Below are 25,066 nucleotides of genomic sequence, written 5' to 3'. Positions count from 1 at the left end.
AATCTAAGTCAGGCAAACACAGGTATTTTAGAATTCGTTGTTGTTGTTTGCCTAGATCTTTAAAAAGTTCCGTTGACTTTCCATTTCACTTCTGTGTTCTTTGTTTGATTATTGATATATTATGCTTTTTTATATTCAATGAATATAGTGAGGTATCTCCATGGGAAAATTTAAGCACACATTAGTAAACAGTGCCATGCCTACGAAAGTAAAGATTCCAAGGTAACTAGGTAACTTCAACTGAGATGTGTTTTCCCCACAAATTGTTTTTCTCATTTGTTTGAGTTGAAAGTCACTCTCCAAGTTTATATCATATCTTAAAATTTTTTTTATTAAGTATGAGGAAGTGCTCAACATAATTATGAATTACTTGAATTGTCAGAAAAAGGAAAAAAATAGGGTATCTGAAGCACATGCTGTATTAGGAAACTTAGTGTTGAATAAATATCTGCTCATGTATTTCTTTTGGGTGCCTACACAAATGATAGTTTAGTAAAATGAAATGATTCTGTTTTAATATCCTGCTGCTTATTGTACCTGACAAACAGAAATGAGGAAAATGAGGAATTGATTATCTGGGGTCATTTTCTTGAAACCTGCACATAATTCCCGTTTATGCTTATTAGAATAAAGAAAAGCCTTTCTGAAACAAATTAAGAATATGCATCACCTGTTATGACATAGTCATAGACATATAATAATATGGTCTAGAATTACAGTACTCTCTCAAAGTACAGCATATTCAGAATTCACTGGAGATGTCTTAGAGACATCTGTTGTAATTACAGGAACATGGTTTCTAATTCATTTAATTCCCTTTCCTACTGAAACTGTACATATAAGTGAATTTTAAGAGACTGTATAAATAAATTTTTAATTACAAAATGATGTTACACAATGCATTATTAATAATAACCAACAATGCATAATGTTTATGCATGAATCCATTAGAAAGACGAGCTAATGTATGTCAGTTCTAACAGAATGCACTAATTTGTCCTGAATTTGTGAATGAACTTGAATCCACGATGCAAGCCAGTGAATGCAGTAACAGAATGGTTTCACATGCTATTTTATAGTCCAGAAACATCTTGTACCTATGGCATTTAAGAGGTATTTAAGATTTGTTCATCACATGTGATCAAGATCTTACTTTTCAGCGAGCCATGCAGTTGGGAAATTTGGAATAAGACCATTGAGTTGGTAATACTAGCTTTCCCAGACAGGTGCAGAATAAAATGGTCTATAGCATCCAAGAAGTGTGTACAGTCCTTACATTTCAGCACATGAAATTCACAGTCTTACTCTAATGGAACGTTCCCCTCGGGGCCAAAGGGGCTGCTGGAATGTGGTTACTTTGTGGCGCTAGCGGTAACAGATTTCTGAAATCTCCATGGCCAGCTCCAGACACTCGCTGGTCTCATGGCAAGATTCAAAAAGGCTGCAGTCCATGTCACAGTTGCAGTTACAGTCATTCCGGGAGTGGCTTTCATCCGAGGTGTGGTGGTACCTGTGAGAGGGGCAGCACAAGTTGGTACACACAGTTTCACACGTATCTGGGAGCATCAGGAGACAATCCAAAAACTGGCAAAACAGACAGGTGAGGATGAGGGAGGCACACTCCTCTGTTTAAAGAAAAAGAAAGACAGTTTAAAGTGACACCTATGGGAATGTCTATGAAGGGCTGGCATGTGCAGTGATGTGCTTGATAACTGTTTCACCAACTCTAAATTATTTATCCATATCAGGGGTAATGGCCACCGTGATTATCTCAAGCTCCGCCCTCTGCCACCCTCCTCATCCAGCACTCACTCCACTTAAGTAATTGCTTTATTAACTTTCTGAGCATTTCCTGTTGATTCCACATAATCTGGTTATTTGAAGTGCTGTCACTTTTCTAAACTCCTTTATTTACTTTACCTGCAGAGGTGCTGGGAAGCCATACAGTTACCTACCTATTTGGAAACCTTGCAGTTGTCTGAAAAACAGTAGATTCTCCCCAAATGCAAGGAGCTTTCGGGGTTAGGGGGGAGCAGTTGGATTTGGGGACAAGGAGAGATCATACAAATTTCTTGCTTCGCTACAAGACTTTCTTATTTGTTTGATGTGAATTCCAGTGAATCTGCCACACCCGTATTCAAATATGAAGGAAAAGCACATATCAAAACCTAACACACATAAAGGATTTTTAAAATAATCATAGTTGTTTGGGGTTGTATTTTATTTTTAATCCTTGTCTCCTTCTTCCTTCAGTTATGTAAAGCCTTAATTTTATATCAAGTTAAGTGAAATACATCATCATGTGCCTAAAAGGAATAAAGCTTATCAATTCTCTTTAAGAAAATTGGTTTAAAAATTTTCTATGCCAACTTGTGAAAATCTGAAAAGTATCTCTAAAGGTAATTGGTAATGCTAGCCAAGCAGCTGTGATGGGTTATGGATTATTGTATTTTTTGTTTCCATAAAGGGAATTAAAAGATGTAGCAGTTCTCTTGTTAAATTCTAACGTTTCTTTTTTCTTTATTTTTCTCTTTTCTTTCTTTCTTTCTCTCTCTCTTTCTTTTCTTTTTTCTTTTCTTTCTTGCCCTTTCAAATGAATTTGTTCAGAAAGTCTCAAAAACATGTGAGGGTTTTGTAAAGGGGTAGGTAAGCGTTCATGTGATGTATCATCCAGTTAGTTAGAATCAGTATCATTAAGACTGTTGATGGTTGAAGGTAACATTCTAGCATGAATTGGAGGAAAATTCACCCCTCCTGATGGGCTTATCAATTGATTAAAGTTAGACTTTCTGTTTTTTTTCTCCCATTGAGAATGTTAATAACCTTTGGTTTTCAGACTTCAGTCAACTGAGACTGTACAACCCTGCAGGAGAGATTTTGCTCTCTCAGTCACCTGCCACAAGGTTCTAAGTGTCCTTAGATCCCCATTCATTTACTTCTAACTATGCTTTCCGGAAAACTTTTTCTTTTACTGTTCATATACTTCTTAATCTACAAGAGAAGGGAGAACATGGAAACTTGCTCTGAAAGGGAACAAATAAAACCATTCTAATTCCTTTAAAAAACTTACATAAAGATCTAAAATGAGTTCTGCATCTAGGTCAACAGAAATCTGCCTTCACTTCTTGGTCTCTCCCACCTCCCCTCCGTCTTTGCCTCTCACCCTTCCTTATTTTCTTCCCAATAAGATGGTGGAAAAGAACCACGCCATGACTCTTATGGCCACTTTAATTGACATGTATTGTTGCAGATGCTGTGGCCATTACTCAGTGTTTATAGCTTAGGTGGCATATTCCTAAATACCTCTGTGGTGTATGTACTCATCTCTCTGCCAGACCGGCTGTGTTTTTATTCATTCAGAGCCAACTTGTAGCATGTGGCCAACTCATCCATATCTCCTAGGTCCCTACAAACCACCCACAGAAATTGGGGAGTGAGTTAGTACAGTCCATAGACTCTATTTTGCATATGCATTTCTGAGGGAGGGCACGTTGGTGGTCAAAGATCACAGGCATAAAGCCTCATCAAGTTTCTTCAATGCCAAGACTGCTGCTCTAGCCGCCCTTGGGAAAGAAAAGGTTCTCAGGAGAAAATATTCCAAGCACATGCTCCCTGATCTCTCAGGCTGGAGAGTCAGAGGCTTACTCAGCCCTCTGACCATATAAAAATGATTTTCCTGTTAGATCCGGTCCTTTGTAGGTGTGAGACTGAAAGTTTGGCTTGGAAGTCAGTCAGGTTGGGTGCAGAGTGTCCTGTAAGGGTGGGGGTTGGTATTTCCTATCAGAGTGTGAAAACCTGTTTGAAAAATGGCTTTATAATTTCCTGGGGGTGTCTAGCTGTTTGATTCAGTGCCTCCTGCCAATGTCTTCTCAAGTTAGCAGACTCTACAGTTCTCTGCTTCTGATGTATGCCATAGATTTTATTTATAAAAAAAATACATTTTGGCCTAACTCTTTGGTCAAGTTGGCATTTCTTTCCCTCCATCTCTCTATTTTGCACTCGAGAATAGAGCCTGTTTTTTTTCCCTGTTTATAAGTCAGTCCTTTTTATTTGGTTATAAAAGGCAGAGCCTGTTGCCCAGAAAAACATGGCAACATTAATGAATTGAAAACAGATTTCCCCCCCCCACTTTCAAGTGTGTTCCACACTTTTCCTGAAAGACATATTAAATAATTCTACACAAGCAGGCAAAACTGTTTTGCATATGGCCAGTTTTTATTTGCACAGCAGTGACAGAAGCAGTTCAGGGGGAAATCTGCAACTGTTTGAAAAGAGAGTTGGACTTTCCATTCTCCCAAACGGATGTGTTTTCCTTTGCCTGTGGTATTACCTGGGACTTTAATGTTTAATAAACTTTGCATTAGTGTCAGAGCGCTTGACTAGCACTGCTCTTGGCCCATCCAGAAGAGTGTGCCATACATCCAGCTGCCAGCTTCCCATCGCTCCCAGTGTCTTTAAAGCATCTCACACTCATGAAGGTCAAATTGCATCATTCCCTTTTTCTTGGGTTCTGCAAACCTGTCTCTTCTCTAGTTTTCTCTTGTGAATGGCTCCTGAACATGCAGGCAAAAGGCTAAGTGTAATGTGCTAAGTAATACCCTTAAGACCCTGAAGGACTAAGCCCCAGAGATGCTAATGTACAACTGGAGATTGGCTAATTAAGAGGAAGAATGTATTTCTGTTTTGTATATACATTCATTATTTTTTAGATTCCATGTATAAGTGGTATCGTATAGTCTTTGTCTTTCTCTTTCTGACTTATTTCATTAAGTGTAATATTCTCTAGGTCTATCCACATTGTTGCAAATGGCAGTATTTCATTCTTTTTTATGGCTGAGTAATATTCCATTGTATGTGTATACCACATCTTTTTAATGTAGTTACCAAAGGGGAGGGGGAATGTGGGGAGGGGGGCACTAGTGGTATGGGATTTACAGATCCAAACTACTACATGTAAAGTAGATAAGCAGCAAGGAAATACTGTGCAGCATCAGGAATTATACCCAGTCTTGTAATAACCTATGATGGAATATAATCTGCAAACATACTGAATCAGTATGCTGTACACCTGAAGCTATCATAATACTGTAAATCAACTGTACCAAAAAAGAAGCCAGGGGAGAAGGAGGGAGACTCTGCTTCATTACAAAAGATTATGTTTAATTATAGTGGAAAAGGTAACAGTGCAAAGGAGTTTCCAGGAATGTACTTGAGGTCAGCCTCACGTTCATGGTCCTGTAATCCCTGAGTTTGCCCTCCCAGCTTTTGATGTTCTTCCCACTGTGATGCCTGGGACTGGGAGGAGGGAGGGACAAGAGGTAGTTGTAGTTGCCTGCTGTAGTCCCTGTTGCATTCCCCAACTCCATAACCATAACGCCTGCTTTTTGGGGAACTATTATCCAAACTGGCAAGAGTATGGTTCTTCCAGAAGTGACCCCAGATAAACAACACTCTCCCTTCCTCTTCCCCAAAAAACAAAGTAAGAAAAAAAGGCAAGATGAACCTGGCCCAACCCAGGATTTTGATACATTAATGATTAATGTGCTATTACTGAGAATTTGGCATAATAGTGAGAAAAGATTTATGACACTGTGCCCAAACTGATTTACTGAAAATTTTTGGCCAAAAAGTATAAAATTTGATTCCCACTCCCCCAACATTAAGTTCTTTAAAAAAAAAAGTCTGTAATGCACAATGAGAATAAATAAAGTGTGACTGAATGCCTTTCTCTAGCTGGGGTATCATCCCTTATGTTATCCATTTTAATAGCTACTTAAATATGTCAAGATCTATTTGAGTTCAGACAAGCACAACTAACATTCAAGTCACTTCTTTAGAACTAGAATGACTAGATTTGGGTGATACTTAGTAAATTTGTGCTTGTGTTTTTTTCTGAGCAAATGAACTGAAATAATTATAAAATTGAAACATTTTATAAGGTGACATTATTGCATTTAATTGTATGAAATTTACAGTGTAGAAAATGTAATCATTTTATTCAGTAGTCCATGGTGTAATTAAGACTATTCTTTTGAGGTATCTTGTATTTATGATTTTCCTCATCCACCTGGATGAGACGTCTCAAATTCAAAATTATACATCAATTAGGCATGTTCTCAGAGTTCTTTTTAAGGAGACTATTTTCTCCTATCATGTGTATCCCTGGCTTTACCATCCACAGGGATGCTTTTGCAATCAGAACGTAGAAGCAGAAGCAGAGACACAGTGCTCTGGATCTTTTCCATTTTTTTCAGGAAAGGGACCACACATCATGAGCCACAGTTTAATAATAAAGTAATGTCACAGCACATAGTGTGTGATGTGCAGTAAAGATGCTTTTAAATTCCCATCAGAGCACACACCATGAACTGTGCTAATGGATGTAACACATTTTACAAAATCTGCATGTGTGAGACTTCTCCATCCTGTTTTAAGTGGGGCAATGTATATAAATAATAGATATTAGCAATTAAGCATCCATTCCTATGCACTCATTTATATATTTGAAAATAAATTAACCACAAACTACATGAAAGTTGATGCAATCCTCTCTTTTCCCTTCTGTTTCCCCTGCTGTTCCTGAAAGATACTTCTGTATTTATCTCAGTACGAACAATGACCCCAGCTCTCAATTTCTGCACCCTTATATTAATTACTATCAAAATTTTCCTAAAATGAAGTGAATCTGACTTAACTCTTTATTTCCTTGATGTTTGCTCTCTAGGACAATGAGATGTTCTTAGCACTATTTGTGGGCCTTAGTCTGGGTGTTTCACGCTCCCTTTTAACCAGCTTATAAAAGCTTTTACCTCAGTTGGGGGATTTTTTTAGAATGTGGGCAATGAAGGATGGGCTGTTACCTATGCTGTCAGCTTTATACTGGAATTTCCTGGGTCATAGTGGCCTCAGTCCAGGCCTTAAGGAAACAATCTAATTCAGTTGTCTTCATGACTCTCCTTTGCTCTTTTGAAGACAAAGTAGTTGGTTCTTTTCCTGCATGAGGCTCCTAAGTGTAGGCTACCATTTTAATGGGATAGTTGTTTTGGTCTTGCCTGGAAATACAGGAGTTCAAGTATCATGCTAGCTGCATTGGCCCCTCAGATTCTGCCAAGATACCTGATAAGACAAATCAGAGTGGTTCTAGAGGGGCACCGGGTTGTACCATGTGGATACATATAATGGTAATTCCTAGTTTCACGATCATTGCAACCAAGACCAGTTACAGGTAAGATCCATGCATCCCTGATACAATCTAATAAAATACTAAATACTCCACTGTCAAAATGCAGAGAACTCTCCTGTCCTGTTTTCTTGATTGGCATCAAACTCTATCAGAACAAGGAATTTGGGCATCATCTTGGATTCAAGGTCATAACCTAGCAATCTACAGGCCAGAGTTGGCCAAAGGCTGTGTATTTTGGGGAGTGTCTGGGACTTCAGAAAAGAAATAAAATACTGCCAATGCTTAGAAGTTTGAGAGATTTCACGTAGCAATCTAGACCTGGCAACTCTGAGCCTGAGTTTCCTTTCAGTAACAATTCACTGGTTCTGAGTAGAGGCAGTGCTCTTCACCTTGTCATGGTCGTCACCAATCCCTATTGTTCAACTCCAGTTTACTTCATCATTCACATTATCTCCTGGCAGCTGCAGGTAGTTGTGTCTGTAGCTTCTGGTCTAAAGCATCCATTGCATCATTTGCACAAGATCATATGTAACATGTGTTAAAAATATTTCTCATTTATTAAAACTGTAATAATCATAAACGCAAAAATTGAGTATCTTTTACATGACAGGTTCTGTACTGAATGCTTTACCCATGTTATTTCATTTGCTCTTAGAACATCCTGTGGTGTATTACTAGCTCTATTATATAAATGAGAGACTGAGATTAAGGGATGGTAAAGAAGAAAAAAGTATCCAGTTTTATAGAGTTAATAAATTTCAGAGCCAGGAATTAAACTGATGTGATTTCATATTTCCTGTTACACAAAGTTCATTTCATGTTTTGGTCTTATTTTCAAAAAAAGTATAATATGCATGTAAATATAGACCAGAAACTATACTTTTTGATGTTTTCCTTTGAGAAACTTCAAGCTTTCTTTAAATACAAATGTCAGTATGGAATATTACCAATCTCTTGAACGGTTTATGTCTCCGAAGTTAACCTGAGTAGAATTCCGTGTGTCTTGGTGACTCTGAACTTGACTGTGTTGATCATTTAGCAGCAACTTAATTTGAAATTCGTTTTGCAGATAGAACATGTCTTTTATGTCATATCTAGGGATGGTTTGGTGTAGGTTTGCCCTGATTTGAATGCCTAGGAGGAAATGTTACCTAGAGGAACCAAATCTTTTTCACAGGCTGCTGATGTAACCGTCCTTATATTTTATACGGTCTGTATTTATGTATTTCCAGCTTTCAAAGCTATTTTACTGTTTTTTTTTTTCTCTCAGCCTAGAGCCATGGGTTGAGTAGTCCCAGATCCAAGAAGAGAAAAAAAATTGACCATTTTTTTAGTCTACTTCATAGCTCTATAGCAAGAATAATTATACCTCACTCCAGCTATTTAAAACATTTGGCCTCAGACTCCCAGCTTTGAGTGCAAACAACCTGCCAAGCATCTCCTACTTGCAAGGTGACCTTGACATGTGTCACTCACCAGAGTTTTCAGATCTAAGTCTTCCTGTTTAATATTCATAAAGACCTTTTTTTTACCCCTAACAGTATATGTGATGATTTTCGAGGGGCTGGGGGTTGGGGAGTTTTATTTAGAGACGGGTTGATTGTGAAAAACATACCATCAGTGTCTCTTGGATGAACTGAAGCATCAGTTTGGAGGTAGGAAAATTTCGTTTGGCATTCTTCAAGGGAGGACAGTGATGTGCTGGATTCTGACAGTTTTTTCTCACTGGGGGTTTCCTTGGCTGGTCCATCTGTGATACTGAATTCGGATACTGAATTTATAACGATAGCATTAATGGCTTTCTCATCTGCCTGCTTTTCGTTTGTGAGTTGCGTATCTAGATGAGAAAAGAAAACACATACACAGACTGGCTATAGTTGACATGACCTAGTGATCCAAGAATGGATCTTTGCAGAAAATTACACTTTCTAGACTTTTATAAGATTAGAATCTTATTTAAAAGAATAAAGCATTATTGAACAGAATTTTTTTGGAAATATATGGGAGAATAAAAGAGTGCAATCATTATAGGATTTTACCCACATTGCAAGTTTCACCTTTCACAGTAGTTGGTAACACTTTTTTCTACAGTGGTTGTTTTAGTGGTGGATGGAGAGAATCAAGACACTCATTCACTGGGATTAACAAAAATCTCATAGAATGTTGTCAGCTTATTATCATAATGTTTTATGGATCTCAGAGGTAGAAAAAGGGTCTTAAATGCTAGACAGTAGTACTGTTCAGTCATGTGTGTGATCACAGTCAAATTGTCTTAGTTCTTTGTTTCTACAAAGTTCAGTTTCCTCCCCTGTATGTGAAAAGTGGTCACGCATAAGCAGTCTGTAAGCTCATTTCTATGTCTTCCCTTAAAGACTCTTTAAGTTGCCACTCTTTAGTCTGTCTTGCCATTTGTTAGGTCCCTGTTAAGGTGATAATCTGTAACTTTGGGGGTGTGCTTCTTGGGAACATGCTTTTATTTCCATATAACCACCTGGGAAGAAACCTCCAGCAAAGTCCTTGACTGAGATTCTTTTTTGGAGAGGCACAGAGAAGGCTGAGAAGGTCTAGGGGCTTCGTGTGTTCCAGAACTCCCATATTCATTCTCTCATTCCTACATAATAATTGAGGGCCTCTTCTATAACACGTACTGAGCTGGGCGCTGGGGAAACAGCAGTGACTAAGACAGACATGGTCCCTGGCTTTCCAAAACATCAAACAAATTTGCAATGCAGGACAATATTAAGGAGTGTATAAAGAGGAGCACACTGAAGTCACGTTAGAGAGGGAACAGACTGGGTCGTGGTGCAGTTAGTGTATAGCTTATCCATACCAATTAAGTGACACTAAGATGGAGAGAAGAGTTAACAGAAGGTATTCTCAAACATGCATCCAAGGCTGATTCCCAGGGACTTCTTAAGACCAAACAAGCAACAGTCCTTGTGATTTGGCAGCACTCTTGGGAGACAGTGAAGATGTTTTCTGGAGAATTACTTCCCTGTCACTAGCCCAGAGCCTGACTCAGTAATGCTCTTGAGGGACTGACGTAAATAGAACAACTGGCCACCTGGTTTAATTTTACCATGCTTACATAGCTTGGTGCAAGAAAAATATTCTTGCCAAGTCCATTTTCATTGTCCTTTTAGAAGCTACTTCTCAGTTTGGGGTAGAAAGAGACCTCTACTTGGTTATTTTTCCTAGGACAGTGGTTCCTAGACCTGTGTACAGAGTAGAATCATCTAGAAAATCTTTTAAAGATTTGAAAGTTTTTAAAGGTCAGGCAGCTCCTCTTACCCCTCAAGAGATTAAATCACGATCCCCGAGGGATTTGCGAAGCTCCCCAGGTGATTCCAACATTCACACAGGTTTGGGAACCACTGTCTCAGGGCCCTTCTGCTTTTGAGAGTGGAGAAAGGAGATGACAAACCACTGATTTGTGCATCACTGATTTTTCAGAAGCTAATCATTAGAAAATTGCTCTAGGAAGGCTCCCAACTGGCATGGGAACTGACAGTATGGTGCACACAATTGTCTTAGGCCATTTTTGTTTCTTTCTGGGCCTCCAAACAGCCTTGACTTTCAACATTGGTTGCTTTTATTCCCTACCTCTAATGCCACTAGCTTTACATCTCTTGGTTGCAGTTTGGTTCACATTAAAAGGGACTGGCAGAAATAAGGATTAAGGGAAACATTTATTGTTGATAGCAATTAATGTAATATCAAATAGATAGAATTAGCTCGACAGATTGGGAAACTCTTAGATTCCTTTAACCCAAGAGAGATTCATTGAGTGATATAATCATGGTGATGATTAAAAAGAATACTAGCTTATTTTTTCTTACTTGGGTATCACAGTGTCGGGTAACCAACTATTATTACAAATAGTCATTGAAATTATGGCTTTAGCACTTAGAGAAGTATTGATATTTTGGGCCACATAATTCTTTGTCATGGAAAAGATAGTAGGATGTTTAGCAGTTCTCAACCCTCTACCTACTTAAAGCCAGTAACACTAATTGCCCTAGGTCATGACAAACAGAAATGTCTGTGGATACTACCAGATTTCCTCCTTGGACAAAGTCATACAGGATGAGTACCAGACCATTGCTTTACACACACACAACACACACACACACACACACACACACACGTTGCATACATTTTATGTCAAGTTCTATGTTACCATGTATATCTTGTTTAACTTAAGCATCACAAAGACTCTAGGAGGTGCATATGTCAGCCTCCCAGAACAGATAGGAAATGTATGAATTGGTACACCAGGATAACAGATGAATGAGTGTAATCGAGGCTAGATTGTTTAGATAAGCTGTCTGAGGCTTCCTTGTTAGTAATTGGTAGTTGGGATTTGAACCCAGGCCTGGTGGATTCCAAAATCTTTCTTCTTATCCCTGTCTCTTTATATTATACAACATTTCCTCTGGTCTGTTCCTAACTTTTATCTTTGCTTCCTTGCTGCTGGGACTTCATGTCAGCAAAACCCTCTTCACTCCTGTGATAAGTCACCTACGCGAAATCGAGCCTTGTAAATAACATTACCTTACAGGTATACCTCTCCCTGAGCAGTCTTTGCAAAGCAAGACTACCTTCTTGCACACTTAGGGAATCCTGCCTGTTCAGTTCCAGCTGCTTTATCCCATACATTAAGGAGCAGCTCAGGAAGGACTGATAGATAACGAAGCCTTGATGAGTATAGCGATTACAGCAGCTATTTACTTACAGAATTAATTAACAATCAGTTCAAATTATCACACGTAGTCAGGCTGCATGTAATTTAAATTGCTTTTGCACAAAGTAATTCAGTAACAAAAAAAAAGTTGGATAGAGGTTACTGGCATATAAGAACATGCGGAGAATACAGTATACCGCCAAGTGGTATATGATTCTCTTTTTAATTTCTCGACAATTTTAAGTATAGCATTTTGAATCTAAGTGGTGTGCTACATTAAGCAACCATTTGGAGACAGTGAGCTTGTACTGAGAGAATTTTATGGAGAAGTTAAACTGCCATTCATAAAGTTATTTTAATTCTATATCTCTGTTTATATTTTTATTTTTTTTTCATTCCCCAGCAGGAGCTATCTGTTGCTCATTAGAAAATCATCTGACATACACACATTTCAGAACCCAGTCTGTTCAACCCAGAATTCTGACATCTGAAATGAGTCACAATTTGGGGGTGAATGTAACTGACATCTTCCATCTTTTATAGATGGAACGTTACAATAATTTCCCCAAATTCCTTCTTTTTCGGTATTATTTGACATTGTACCCAAAGTATTATAAAGTAACATAAGCTAAAAGGGGAAACATAAAAAGTGGTATCACATCTTCTGCAGAGAAAACTATTTCCAAATTAAATAAGGAACTCGTGAAACTATATTTGGGATGTTATACATAGTTTTTGACATTAACTTTAAGAAAATAATTTTTTTCAACAGGAAAAAAATCGCCAAAATTAGGACAAAAATTAGAATCTCAGCTTTATTTCTCGGGAAAAAAAATTAAAGTGTATATTGACAGTCAGTGAAATAGAATAGTGCTATTCGGGCTCGAAGTAATTGCAGAAGCAATGGGCATAAACTTAAGTAATAGAGAAGACAGTTAATTAATTTTTTATTACCATTGAGCAAATGTTATTAATTTTATTCAGTTAACATTTATTAAGTACCCACATGCAATGGATGAATCAAAGTGACAGGAGCTGGTCACTTATTTACCTTAAGTTTTAAGGAAACATTTTAATGATTTTCATTTTTGCTCACTAAATGTAACTTTATAATTTTTGCATCCATGCATTTTCTGAGTGTATATATATATATACACACACACACACACACACACACGCACATGCATATATGAATTCATATATATGAATTCAAATTATGAAAAAGTAACATCTCTTCTCCCCTGGCTCCTCTGATTCTGTTCTCAATTTTCCTTCTCCTCTCCCCTCCCTTCCCCTTCCTCTCTCTGAGTTTACTTCTTTGGCTCACCTTCCCTGTCTCTATTATTGGTTTTGTTTTTCCCTCCCGTTCCTTTAGTATATTTATTCCTCAAAACTTTGTCCTCTTAGTTCCTTTCTTTGTTCCTTGGTCTTAAAGTTTGTGTTTGTTCGCAGTCACAATGTATTTCCTTTGTGCAATTGGCCCCCAGATCTCTAGCCAGCCAGGCAGGCTTCTTTTACTGAGAGTAAACTATGTACCTGGCTGGACTAGGTGCCTGGGAATTCAGAGACAAAGAGCAAATAGTCTTGGTCCTCAGAAGACCCACAGTCATCACAAATTGCCATCTCATACTTGCAGCTGACTATTGGGTATTTTATTTGAGTTACCAGCCAAATCCTTAAAATTATAGTGTCTCTCATTCTCCTCCCCAAACTAGGTAATCCTGGATATCCCTGGAGAATTCACAGTTCAGTTTCTTTTCATTGTATTGTCATTTTGCCGGTTTCCTCAGCTTAAAAATATTCTTTGCTTTGCCCCATCCCATCCAATGATGTACCAGTTCTTGTTTGTTCTTCCTTCTAAATACCTCACGGGTCTATCTCTGTTTCATCATTAGGAGAACTACCTCTCAGGTTTAATCATCTGTGCCCTCAAGTCTGGACTACAAGCAGACCTCAGGGATACTGTCCAAGTCCTGTTCTGTTGCAGACGACCTGGTGACCCAGAGAAAGCAAATGCCGCAATAAAGTGAGTCACACGATTTTTTTTTTTTGCTTTCTTGGTGCATATAAAAGTTACATTTACACTATACTGTAGCCTATAAAGTGTGCAGTAGTATTATGTCTAAAAACACAAGATACATACCTTAATTAAAAATCCATTGTTGCTGAAAAATGCTAACCATCATCTGCGCCTTCAGTGAGTGGTAACCTTTTTGCAATAGTTACATCTAAGATCGCTGATCACAGATCACCATAATGAACACAGTAATAATGAAAAAGTTGGAAATAATTGTGAAAATTACCAAAATGTGACACAGAGACAAGAAGTGAGAAAATGCTGTTGGAAAAACATGGTGTTGGATTTGTAAAAAATGCAGTGTCTGTGAAGTATTATAAAACAAAGCACAATAAAACAAGGTCTGCCTGTATTTCAGTAGTCATTGATCTCAGCTCTAGTGACAGCTCTGCCCAAGACGTCTTACACAGTATAGGCAAAATGATGCTAGCAGTATTGTTCTGGTCATACTACTCATAAAAAAACAAAGAAAGTAAAGCACACACACAAAATGTCAATAGCTCACTGTTACCTGAATATTTTCCCATTCTCTTATTCTCAGCCTATCTATTCTATTGACAAATTGCCTTTTGACAGAGGCAGCTTGTTAGGTTTTTCTTGTGAGTGGTAAACTCCAGAAACCTGTATGAAAATTATTAGATAAGCTTTTAAGGCAGGGTGATGTTAATTTTAATTCTAGACCAAAACATTTGAGGTGAGTGTGTATTTCAGATGCATGGACTGTTTTTAAGGCTGTAATGGTGAATTATATTTTCCTTTGAATTTAAGCTATATTCTAGCTTAGAATTTAATACTGTGAGTATCTGTGGTTGAAATCAGATCAAAACAGACAAGTAACATTCCAGAGTATAAGCTACTGAACCATTAACAAATAAGTATGGTTAGTGAGCTGACACTGCAGAGGGAAAAAAAGTTTTTTTCTTGGTATGTGAAGTTTGTAAAGTTCACACAAATGTCAGAAATGATATAATGTTGTTATTGTTAGAATATATGCACTGTATTCTCTACAGCTTGGTAGGTGATAACACAATACACAAAATGTAAAAAAGCTTTCAACATGATCAAACGTGGAAAATTATTAGAAAGAGTTAGAATTGTTTTCTTGATATGTAGAGTACGGTTTTTAGTATACTGAATTAAATTTGGGATGTGATACCGTGGCTAAAGACAGAACAAAATTAGTAGGATAAAGATTCCTCAGTAGTCATAAAAGCATAATAAGAGGTAATTGATCCTCAAAGAAGAGGTATTTTGAAAAAATCACGTTTTCTTTTTTGGAAACTGAATGGGATAATTTTCTCTAGGTGAGGGCTGAAGACATTCTAAAATATTCTCACCTTTTGAAATGAATGGAAGTAATTAATTCATGGAGTGTTCCATTTCTGTGTCCTGTTAGATGAGGCGAAACACAATCTTGGGTTCATTAAATCCATTTTTTGAGGGGGGAGAAATAAATGAGCTAAACATATTGGACCTTTTTTCCTTTAATTTTAAAATACCAGCTCTGGTTAGAAGATGTCCTCTAAAGACATTCAGGTTAAAGCCATGGTTTTCTGTATCATTGTTTTGATTTGTCTCCCGCAGTGCTTCAACTAAAACTCTGCCTCAGAAAACGTTAGATGAAATGTTTATCAAGGGCCTTGACAAGAGGACATTTTAAGCCTTTTCAATCAGTCTTAGTAAATCTTTTTTTTTTTTTTTAAAGAGAGAAAAAGCAAAAGGCTATTATTTCTCCAGATGTAATACCAATGAGCATTCAAGGTGAAAAGGATTCCAGAGGAAGAAAGTACTAAGAGAATGTTGAGCATGACCCCCTCCCCAAGCTTCCCTGATACCTGTAAAGTAACTTCAATCTTTTGGGGCCAGAGTGGACTTTTGGGCCTAATGCTTCTAGATAATTACCGCAGTTTTCTGCTTGTCTCTGCTTTGCACCTGTAGGCAGACAGCAGCTAAGTGATAGACTTTTATAGCTCGATCCTAAACTCTAACAGGAGCAATTCAGTCCTCAGAAGTGGTTGAATCGTCATCAGACGTGAAAACAGTTTGCAATTATGAGTCTCCATTTCATTTTTATGCAGTTACCTTCAGTTTAATGTTAGTATAAAGGGTCTCAGGAAATAAAGATTATGTTATCTCAGGAAAGAAAAATTGGTCAGCAGTTTTTAATACCTTGATGCTCCTGGATTAGGAATAGGTTTAGTGCTCTGAAAAAAATGAATGAAGTCAGTCAGGCTATAAACTCATGTATAATTGGGAATGTATAGACAGTTGTTTTTTTGTTTTTGTTTTTTTTGTTTTTTTACTGTTAGTGTTTAAATATAAATGTTAAAAATTAAACTATAATTACTCAAAATATTCTCTGGTATGTTAAAACCAGAGTTTTTATCATCCCAACTATTTGAATGTCACAGAAAGTCTCTTACTGGCATTATCTCATTTGAGGCTCACAACAGTCTTGCAGAGTATTATTATCACTATTATATGAATGAGGAAGTAGGTGGAGGGTCAGAGATTTTAATGGTTTCCCTAAGATTACCCAGCTGGTAAGGGGCAGTACTTGAACTTAAGCCTTCTAATTCCTCTGACAGTCAAACTTGACTTTCACAAATTGCTTTATGAAACCAGGCACTCTGATAGGAGATCAAGACACTTTTCTGAAGTGTCACTGCTTTGTCCTTTCTGATTTTCCTCTCTTCAGGTTAATTGATCTTGCTAGTATTTGATTAGGAAGCACGTTATGTGTACACTCACAGCAGGAACTCTTAGAAATGATTGCATTTTCCCAACTTCTCCGTCAAAGACCAATGCAAGTGTAGGTGAAGCTTCCTACCATTACCCTCACTCCAACTGAAATTAACTGTTCTCTTTGAGAGCCCCCAGAGACCTGGGTGGGTATCCTCCTTATGGCCTATACTTTGGTATGTTGTACTGTGGTTAATTGTGTTTGTATTTCTCTTCCCCTTTCTGTTGCAAGCCCCTTGGTGAAATGTGCCCTCCATTCATCCCTGATTTCCCAGTGCCTAGCACAGTGCCTGGCGGAAAGCAAATGTTAAGTAAATTTTAGATGACTGATGAACTGACTGACAGATTGAACATGGGGTGTCTTGACTTTCCATTGGCAATTGACTCATTTCCCCCTGGGACGCCTTTTTCTGGGCACATCTTCCATTGTTCTTCTCCCCACTCTCGAAATGCCAGCTGATCCTGGTGCAAGTCTAAAAATTCTCTCTTTTTGTGCTAAAGTACATATTGATTTTTATTTTGATGTAAAAGCAACATTTGCATTTGTATCTATAAAACTGTGAAGACTATAAAAAGACACAAGGAAAATAAAATCCCCTGTAATTCTACCAGTATTAACACATTATTTTATTAGTTTCACAACAGGCAATGGAAATATCTAGTGTGTGTGTATGTATATATATATAGATAGATATATGACATATATATCTACATACATCAGATCCAGAATATATATAAAATATATATGTTAGATATAATTAGAATATTCTAATTTTAATATATTATTATATAAACTATGTATGTATGTAATTTACATAGTGCTTCTAAGATGTGTCACTCACTATTCTAGGACCTTTGCATCTATTAACTCAATTAATCCTCTCAGAAGTCCTAATATGTTATTAAGTACTACTACTATCACCCTTTTTTTGAATAAGGATCTAAGAACACAGGGATGGAAAGGAACTTACCCAAGGTCACACAGCTAAAAAGTGACAGAGCTGGGATTTTAACTAAGGCAGCCTGGCTCCAGGTCTGTGCTTCTAACCAAAAAGAAAATCAGTATTGGAATTTTACTGAATGTACTAATATATATATATATGTTACCATTATATCACGAATGTTTGCCTGTATCCTAAAGATTATTTAAAAACATACTCACATCTCAGCTCAAATGTTTCCTCCTCAAAAAAGCCTTCCCTTACACTAAATTGAAAGCAGTGGTTCTCAGTTGGGGCAGATTTTGCCACCCAGGGGACACTTAGCAGTATCTGGAGACATGTTTTAATGTCATGATTGGGGCGAGTGTGTATCGTGAGTAGTGGCTGGGAATGCTGTTAAATACCTTGTAATGCACAGGATTCCCCGCCCCCCCCCCCAACACACACACACACACACAAAGAATATGGTTTCCAAAGTTAATAGTGCTGAGGTTGAGAAATCCTTACGTAAAGTAGTCCCAAGTCTTTGCCACCAGCCATTTCTATTACATCACTGTTTCACTGTCTTCGTAGCACTTTCTGTTATTCTGAAAATGCTATGTTTATGTATTTGTTTGTTTGATTGTGGAGTATATGTCTCTTCTGCCATCGACTAAAACATCACCTTTATGAAACCTGTGTCTGTATTAATTATTTGCTATCTCCTAGAAGGTACTTAATAAATAAGGAATCAAATAATGCATAACATTTCTTGCATGACATATCAAATTATTTAACAATTCCCCTGTTCAGTAAAAATAAAGATTGTTGCCAATTTTTGCTATTATAAATATTCTTAAACACTATTTTCATGACTCTTTTCATAAATCTGTATGTTTACGTAGGTTGAATTCATAGGTAAGGACTTACTGAGTTAATGGCCAAATTTCTAAAGTTATTAATGTAATTTGCTAATTGCCTTCCAGAAAGATCATGTCAATTTCTACTCACACCAGAGTGATTTGGGGAAGTTTGTCTGCTGTTCTCTGGCTGATTCTGTTTTCCCAATAAAATATTTTATTTTTATCAATTCAAAAAGAACTTTGAGCCAAGTCTTTAGTTTTCTACATCTGAAAAGATAGTCTTTCACTATCATGAGAGGAGAAAGTTTTTTTTTTCATATTCACTTCCTTTCTGAAGAATTTTTGTTTCACATCTAGATTCATAGGTAATTCTGAGCTCTTCTGTATTATATGGAATTAGTTATTTAAAGGCACTTATTTTATGTTTATAGATCAATGAATTTTTGTTGAAAAATATTTATTGGATGATTGGTGATTGGATTTGGTTTGTTTAGCTGATTCTTGCCTTTGTGTCCTGAGGGCTCTGAGGTGACATGTCAGTTGATAAACTTTGGAGGATCCCTGTTGGCTTCTAGAACATGGCAGGTTAGTATCCATCCAGGATGTGCCTTTTTAAATGTAGGATAGGTATCTGGTCTGTACAGAGACTCTGGAGGCCAGAAGTCAACCACACTAGGAGGAAGGGCAAGAGGTAACAGGAGGGAATGAGTGTGGGAGCAAACCATGTGCTCACTGACAACTCCTGTGGCCCTTTGTGTGTGCCCAGTGTATTATGGAATCTGTCAGAAACCTAATTGGGGTTTAAGATCTATTTTCCTGGTGGCCCGTCTGGTGAAAGTTTAGCCCAATGATCTCCCTCCGTATATAAACCTAGGAGAGGTACTAGTGTATCTGATGCAGGTTAGAGCAGCTATTTACATTTATTTTGTAAGAAAATTCTCATATAAGTTATTTTGGCATATTTTATAATATATATAGCAGTTAATATTTTGACATATGTATCCATTGGGCATGTGTGTCTGTAGTGCTGGTATAGATGCCTAAGATGGGCCAGACCTTTCCCCACTTTTTTACTAGTAAAGGTTTGCATACAAACTTTGGAGACCACTGGTTTAAGCAATAGACTGAGGTCATCTCTCTCCATCCCTCTCCACCTGAAGGAAAATCAGTTTTCTTGTGCTTCCTTTTGGTACCAAGGGTGTGGTGGCTGGAGCACTTTCAGCCACAGCAGCTGCAGCAGTAGTGGCCTGAGTAGACTTTTCCTCTGAGTTTCTATAGTGGTAACAGGATTAACAGACTCTATTCTGGAAGTACTTGGGTGGCATAACACCTCCCAACAGAACTATTCCTGACAAGGATGTGCAGATGGAAATGCATATTTATGTCACTTAAAGCCTACCAGAGACACAAGGATTTGAGCTATAACAATAAATAGAAAAAAACATTCTCCAGCGTTTTTGGTAACCCATACTCAAGTGCATTGACTGTGCTTGGCGAAAGACCTACAGTTTGCTCTTTGTCCAAACATAAAATATTCAGTATTCCAGCATGTTAAGGTATACTCTTCTGAATATATTTTGGAGTGTTAAAACAAGTTAGCACAAAGTTAGGTTAAATTTTCAGGTCTTCAACGTAACAGGACAATTCCATGAAGTGTTGTGGCCATTTCAAGGGGAAAAAAAAGTCTCCTTTAAACAAGTATCCACTTATTCCATTTATGAATAATAGTACGTTTTAAAGAATTATTTCCACAGGCCAAATAGTCACTGTAGTCATGGCTTCCAAGTTTAAAATACTGTCTTTATAGCAATCCTTGATAGAACTTCTCCTAGCTTCCTTCTAAAACACCTCTGACAGAATAGGGAAAAAAATGCTCACATCCACAAAATATGAGTTTGATTGTTCTGGAAAATTTTACACAATGTATCAACTCATTAGAATTGAACTGAAGAATGCATCCAGCCTGGCGCTTTTTCTAGCTCTGCTGAGAGTGAAATGTACAACCTTTGTTTCCCCTGTGCCTGGTTTAGAAATTGTGTATTTTGTGTTAACCAGAAAACTGGACTGCCTGCTCTTTTAAAGAGATATGCTTTTTGATCTGAGCAAGTGCTACAGTTCTTTGTCACTCTGACCAATCCAGATATGATTTGTTACAATAAAAAGAAAATATTCAAAAATTATGTGAGGTTCTCATTAGATTGCATGAAGAACTCTGTGGAGAAGAGAGAAGATCACCTTCAGGAGCAAACAAATTGAAATGAAAAGCCTGCAGGGTAGATCCAAAGAGACATGGTGAATTAAGAGATTCTAAAGAGGTCAAAATTATAACTGCAGAATTAAAGTCTGCATTAGGGGCAGTAAGACACAGAATTGACACTGCAGAAAATATCAGTAGTAATGTGAAGAGAAAATATGAAAAACTTACCCATGGTTTAAAAGTAAGGACAAAAGATTAAAGTTAAGGTGATAAAAATGGTGCTAGAAACAGAGATCTCACCAGGAGTGAGTGTTTCCTAAAGAAGGAACCAAAACAATTTAAACACAAGCTTTGTTTAAAGATAATCTTGAAGTATATGCCTCGAGTAGAAACAATTTGTGAGGGTGTACCTCACTGTCTAAAATTTAGTAAAAAGAGACCAACAATCCTGCAAAATATTTTGAATAAAAATAAAGATCTTTTTTAAGCACTCAGACAAGCAAAACGTAAAAAAGAATTGTCCAGAGGTTGTCTCAAAATCTTTCTTGCCCAAAGCTAAGTGCCAGAAAATAGCGATGCAGCATTTTTTAAATTTTGAGGGAAGAGGATTTTGCCTTGACAATTTTATCCTCCAATCAATTTGTTTTTTTCTGAGTGAAAGTATAATAAGATACTTTAACCATACATTATCAAAAGAAATATACTACTATAAAGAAAAGCAACAAAACCTTTTTTGAAAAAAATTATTTAAAGTTATATTCTCACTTCCTGAGAGAGCCAAAACAAAATTAGGAACTCAGGTTTTGTGATGGTGGGGCAAGGAAAGAATGACAGTTGTCCTGAGGAACTATCAATTATTACAAAATTAAAATTACAATGAAAGCATTGAGGTGAATGTCAGCATTCAGAACTAACTGTGTAGATACTGAAAGGCACATGTAGCATAAATAAACAAGATTATACTGTATGGCACAGGGAAATATATACAAGATCTTGTGGTAGCTCACAGCAAAAAAGAATGCGACAATTAATATATGTATGTTCACGTATAACTGAAAAATTGCTCTCTGCACTGGAAATTGACACAACATTGTAAAATGACTATAACTCAATTAAAAAAAATGTAAAAAAAAAAAAAAAACCCCAAACAAAAAACAATTAACTCTGATGGGCAGCGGCAGAGGCAGGAACCAGAAAGTGTGCGGAAGGGTTTGTTCTCCTTATATGATGGTATCTGGCTGTAATTATAAGGAAGCCTTTGCATTCTTAGGTTTTATTCTTCATTACGGCAGTACCTGAAAATTATACAGAAGAAAGATTCTTTGATAAAAGCTCCATTCACAAAAGCGTTTTCTGAATTTTCCAAGTGTTTATAAAAGCATGGGTTTTCCAAATTTGGGGAATTATTCCAGGTTTTTTCAACAGGCATTTCACTGCAAAAAGTTCTTTGTAAAAGCTAAGAAAAATCTATCTCCTCATTGAAAAAAAAGATTTCATTTTAAAATGACACATTAAAAATAAGGAACTTTAAAATGAATGCTCTGAAGTACTAATGTGCTAATATGAATTAGAAACCAAGACAGTCAAACAGAAACATTAGTGGCTGGAGTGATCAGAGTGCAGACATTGATAATTTTATTCTTTGGAAAGTGTTACAAGTATTTCCTTTGTTTGATAAAAGGAATGATGAAGGCAAATATTTATGTCTTTGATCTTCAGTAATTCTCTAAAATATTTTCATAAAGGAGGAAGAGAGAATTTAGGGATTTTGAAGAAGACACTGGAGCCAGTGAATGTTTGGATGAGGAAGCTGTGTCAGAACTATATGGGATTCTCTAGAGGTCAGAATGAGGGCAGTGACCAGTCCAGCAGTAAGACTGTGCTTTCTGTTCACAGTGTTTTCATAGCCACTGTCTCATTTGATGTGTAATTTCTTTCCTCCCAACAGCACTCTCCCCACACACAGACATTTGTACCTCCCAGTTTTGTAAATGCCCTTTATAGAAGTGTCATTCTCTGCTTAGAGTTCCTTTCTTCCTTGCCTCCTTTACTCAACTCCTCATCATCACTCAGACTCAGAGGAAATGGGACTTGATTTATTGAACAACTGTTTGTCATCTGCTCCTGTACTTAGGAACCTGCCAGGGAATATGGGAATTTATGAAACCCATTTCCCATCCTCTTGGACATTTCACCTTCTCTGAAGCTCCCTTGACTTGTGAAAAGGAAGGTCATTTCTGTGCTTCCAAGACATTCTGTTATGAGTGGATCTTTCCCATCGTGAGGGAAGAGATCTTTGCGTTGGTGTTCCTGAGCTTGGCAGAGCACTTGGCATAAAGGTTGAATGAATGTAGATAAATGTCCTCTTACTACGTGGTGGGTAATGAGATACTTAAATTCAGGTTCTCCTGGCTTCTAGTCCTGTGTGCTTCCCCCTATATTGTATTTTATCCAAAACAGGTACAATAATAGCCAGAACTGGTGAAATGTTTTCAGATAAATTTTCATATATGAGGTTGTTTGGAAACTGAATAGCATTATAGAATTTTAAATGTTGACTAAACCATAGATGTCAGTTTCATCTTCCACACACCAATTCATCTATCCATTTATTCACTTAGAACCTGCTCTAATAATAATACAATAATACAAATAATGATAGCTGACATTCACTTCACACCGTGAGAAGCTCTGGCTAAGTGCTTTAAATGAATTCTCATTTAATCGTCACAATAACCCAATGAGGAAGTTATTGTAAGTACAGCTTTCCGAGTGAGGAAACTGCAGTTTAGAGAGGAGGGCAGCTGTGCCTTATTCATTGTTGTGTTCCTAATCTATTAAAGATTAGAGTTAGAATTTGAATTTAGGCAATTGGAGACTATGGTCCTTCCTCTGAACCACAGTGGTATGTGGGGGAGATACAGAGATGAATGAGAGGCATGGTTGTGTCTTTGGGGACTTTATGGTCTATTTATAAAGGAGGCAGACATGTCACCATATAGACTGTCCACAGGTATCCCTTCTATACCATCTGTAACCTGATTTTTGTACCAGTGAAATTCCCCTTAATGACTAATGGCTGGTCAGAATTCTCCCAACGAAGCCAAGGTTCAAATGAAGGAGGAGAACAGATGATGAGATGGATCTTGTATGATGGAAGATAAGGCACTTTGGCTGATGTCCCACTCCCTAGGACTCTGATGCATATGATTGTGTCAAGCTATCATTGTTAAGGGGATCTTCAGTATTTACAGGGCATTGTGGAATTAGATGATGAGTGTTGGTCCTCATCCCATCAGTTGGGTAGATTAATCTCCTGATTCTCTTTAAGAGCCTCTATCAATTAGGTTGTCATAGAAAAAGAACCACTGAGCCTGGCTGAAATCCTATGTGTCCAGAGGTGAGTGCTCTGACTGTGTCTCACTTAGAAAAGAACAACAACAATATTAACTATGATCACACCCACCCTTTATGCTTTAGATTTCTGTAGGTGCTTTTATGGTCCACAAACTGTCCCCCAAATTTATAGGACAACAAAGTTCTGCTGACCTCTTTCTCTGGAAATCTAAGCACTAAGGTAGGAGAACAGTCATAGTGATGGAGAGTTAGAGATTTGGGTAAAATTTGGCTTGTTCCTGGCAATTGGAGATGAAGACTCTTTGAGATTCTAGGTCCTCAGTTTCTAAAATGCTTTTATGTTGCCATGAAGATAAAACTGGTCACTTTAGCCCTTTGTGAAGAGCTCATTGGCATTTGTATTTTTGTCATATGAGTTATATAAAGCTATGCATTTTAAATCATTGTAAATAATTGATATTTATGGATTTGTTTGTGTCTGTGTGCTCGTAATTCAGTACTTTGGATGGGTAAGCTTTCAGCAAAGCAATTCTTTACTACTACTACATCTTCTTTGGATTAATCTCACTTTAATTGAATGCCAGATACATTTGCAGAAGCTCAAAAGGTTGAAAACAGTAACAGAAACTCTAAAGGAATAATACTTAAGATGGAACCCATAGGGCCTCTGGGTCACATGAGCTTCCTTACCACTTAGCTAATGGAATATTTAAACCTGAAATGAGCCAGCCATACTTTGAAGATGTCCCTTGGTGATACAAACAGATATAAATATACTAGGTGATTCCAGTTCAATATTTGTGGCAGACTGGAAAGAGTATTTTTTTTTTCCTTTCTCTGAGAGAGCTCCGTTAAGTCATCTAAAGATACTGCTAACGTTCTACAGGAGGTAAATGTGTGATCGTCAGAGTTGCTCTGAGAGGGATGCCTTTACAGGTGATCAGCTTGTTGAGCCCAAATGGTAATTGTGCATAGTTTATACCGCTTGTTGGCATGAGCGTCCCTTCCCCCATCCTGTTTTATAATGCCTAGGAGAGTGGTTC

At 37.3% G+C, this 25,066-nt stretch overlaps 1 protein-coding gene and 1 long non-coding RNA gene across 6 annotated transcripts in view; one reads left to right on the top strand and one right to left on the bottom strand.

Moving 5' to 3' along the window:
• The window catches only part of LOC106729852, a 659,616-nt gene that overhangs the window by 156,406 nt on the left and 478,144 nt on the right, over positions 1-25,066 (top strand). For all 5 annotated transcript variants that reach the window (XR_001366270.2, XR_004311954.1, XR_004311953.1 and 2 more), the window contains one exon: positions 13,763-13,893. This is a non-coding gene — a long non-coding RNA (uncharacterized LOC106729852). The remainder of the gene's footprint in view (positions 1-13,762; positions 13,894-25,066) is intronic.
• The window catches only part of MDFIC2 (MyoD family inhibitor domain containing 2), a 93,556-nt gene continuing 69,345 nt past the window's right edge, over positions 856-25,066 (bottom strand). Inside the window, exons 3-4 of the mRNA XM_032458012.1 lie at positions 8,799-9,020; positions 856-1,625 (exon numbers count right to left, since the gene is read on the bottom strand). Coding sequence (XP_032313903.1) covers positions 1,366-1,625; positions 8,799-9,020 — 482 coding nt within the window. The 3' untranslated portion in view covers positions 856-1,365. The remainder of the gene's footprint in view (positions 1,626-8,798; positions 9,021-25,066) is intronic.

The sequence above is a fragment of the Camelus ferus genome, chromosome 17, assembly GCF_009834535.1.
Source record: "Camelus ferus isolate YT-003-E chromosome 17, BCGSAC_Cfer_1.0, whole genome shotgun sequence".
Classification (NCBI taxonomy): Eukaryota; Metazoa; Chordata; class Mammalia; order Artiodactyla; family Camelidae; genus Camelus; species Camelus ferus.
The sequence above is the reverse complement of the archived record's forward strand: the minus strand, read 5'-3'. Positions and strand labels throughout refer to the sequence as shown.